The sequence below is a fragment of the Hoplias malabaricus genome, chromosome 4, assembly GCF_029633855.1.
Source record: "Hoplias malabaricus isolate fHopMal1 chromosome 4, fHopMal1.hap1, whole genome shotgun sequence".
NCBI classification, from domain to species: Eukaryota; Metazoa; Chordata; class Actinopteri; order Characiformes; family Erythrinidae; genus Hoplias; species Hoplias malabaricus.
In genome coordinates, this window is record NC_089803.1 from 69,330,039 (window position 1) to 69,332,538 (window position 2,500).

At 44.8% G+C, this 2,500-nt stretch overlaps 1 protein-coding gene across 1 annotated transcript in view; it reads left to right on the forward strand.

The window, feature by feature from the left end:
- Positions 1–2,500, forward strand: part of LOC136695083 (plexin-A4) — a 228,048-nt gene that overhangs the window by 68,997 nt on the left and 156,551 nt on the right. The window contains exon 5 of the mRNA XM_066668896.1: positions 2,237–2,360. Within this exon, the coding sequence (XP_066524993.1) occupies positions 2,237–2,360 (124 nt within the window). The remainder of the gene's footprint in view (positions 1–2,236; positions 2,361–2,500) is intronic.

Here is a 2,500-nt window from a genome sequence, read left to right on the forward strand (position 1 = left end):
CAACACACTTGGAGGAGAGTGCTAAGTGCCCATTGGCTGGTGGGAGGAAGAAGGCGAGCCGTTAGAGGAAGTCTTAATGAAGGCTGAGAGGTTACAAGGTGAAAGATAGACCTGATCTTGTGGTGCTGATTTTAAGGTGGACTGGGGAGAGATGTTGACCTGCCAGGAGAAGGTAATGGATCAGGTCTGTGTGCTGTTGGATTAACAGCAGCATCTCAGCTCTGCGCCACCTGTAGAGTCCTGGCTGGAAGAATAGGGCTCTGTATGGGAGAGGTACAAAGCCTCAGTCTGTCCCATAGCCCCCCTGGGTCGGCTCTGGTTCCACAGACAGGGTTTTAAACATCGCTGAGAGGGAGTGGGTCCAGTGCAGGTCTGATACTCAAAGCCCAGGCCCAGTTCTTGGGAAATACGAGACAGAAATATTTCACGGTGAAAGGGTTCATACGCTTGTAGTGGAACGGCTTGAAGGAATTGTTTGTGTCTGCTCTCTCTCTCTCTCTCTCTCTCTCTCTCTCTCTCTCTCTCTCTCTCTCTATCTCTATCTCTATCTCTCTCTCTCTTCTCTCTCTCTCTCTCTCTCCTCTCTATCTCTCTCTTTCTCTCTCTCTCTCTCTCTCATATGAGTGAACTATATGCAGAAGCAAATGGGCAAATAAAGGAAGGTTAAATAAGTTTAATGTAAAGGGCACGTCAAAACCAGGGTTACAGTTCGGCAAATCAGACGATAGAACAGTTATCCAGAACACATGAAAATGGGACACTACACTGTGATAACAATAGAAGAGAAACACAAACACAAGGCAGTACTATGCAACAAAGCCGTGTAAAAACATCACTTAAATAGCCCTTGGACAGGTGCAGCAAAGCATTCTCTGGAGAGGGGCATCGTCCTCTCAGTCTCTGATTGATGTGCTGGCCGTCAATCAAGTCCTCGGGACTCCCCAGAGGATTCTGGGAAATGGAGTCCGTTTTGAATGCAGAGACAGGAACAGGGGACGGCATGACACAGGCGTCATTCATGTTTAATGAGAGCTGGTGATGTCTGGTGACAGGAGGCAGTGCAAATGATAGCAGTGTGAAGTTGGGGGAGACTGTGATGGAACAAAGATGAGCAAACGTTTACCTTTTTACAAATTAGGAGTGAAGCAATGTGGAGAATACCAATGGGAGTGGAGCGGGGGGGGGGTGTCTTCTCTCCGCTTCTCGTGATGAATTTCTGTATTTTACCCTCACTGTAAAAAATGTATGTGAATTTTACACTAAATTACTGGCAGCAGAGTTTCCATCCATTTACTGTATTTTTACAGGAACACTACTGTATTTCAAATTTACAGCATATTACTGTAATTGAATAATACAGTAATTTACTGTAAATACTGTGATTTACAGTAACATATTGTAGCAGACTCACTGTAAATTTACAGCAATTTTTTACAGTGCTGCTTCAGTTTTGTTTTTATTGCCATGTGTGCTTTGTTTTGCCATGTGTCCGTCTCCTGTTTCCCGTCATGTTCCCAGGTGTTTCAGATTCTTCTAATGTGTATATAGTACTTACCCCTGAGTCTGCCGTTTGTCGTTCATATTCATTACACATTTTGGAGTCTATTTTAACGTTCTCAGAGTATGCTTCTGCCTCCTTGTTTCTCGGGGCTCTCCTGTCAACGTGACATCACCTCTGCACCATGACTCTAGGCAACAGTGAAACCAAGGGTAACAAAGGTCTGATGAGAGGTGGACAGTCACAGGTTAATGGTGAATCCCATTTCACACCTTGCCCCTACCACTTATCCCCACCCCTCTGTTTTTTTTTTTTTTTTTTTTCCTGGGGGTGGACTATCTCAGTTCTTGTTCAGATAGAGGAATAGTGCAAAATGTGAGGGAGATATGGCTCTTCAAACTGAGAAAAATAAACCTATAAATGTGTAAAAACTATGATCATCAGTGTCACTTCAATGTATTATGACCCTTTACTTCATAACAAGTAGTAGCTGATGTCTCTGGAGTTAGCTAGTTAATTTCCAGTTCCACCTTAAATAGTGAAGCAATTACATTCTGGCACCTGAGGCTTCTGCAATATTTAAGGTGGAACTGAACAATTGTGGGGAATGTTGTTGATTAATCTTCGTCTCTCTCTTTCTCTCTCTCTCTCTCTCTCTCTCTTCCCTCTCACTCTCTCTTTCTCTCTCTATCTCTCTCCCTCCCTCTCTCCCCCTCTCTCTCTCTCTCTTTCTCATAGGTGCACTAGGAAGGAGAGGTGCGAGAGATCATCGGAGCCACGGCGCTTCGCCTCCAACATCAAGCAGTGTGTGAGACTCAGCGTCCACCCCAACAACATCTCCGTGTCCCAGTACAGTGTCACGGTGAGTGTGTGGGCCCCAAAACCTTATTCCTCACAGTGCCATTCAACAGACAAAAGCATCGGGTAATGTGAGTGAAATCAGTGCATTATTCAGTGATCTTCACACTGAAGGAGAAAGAGAAGGAGAACACTAACCTGCGA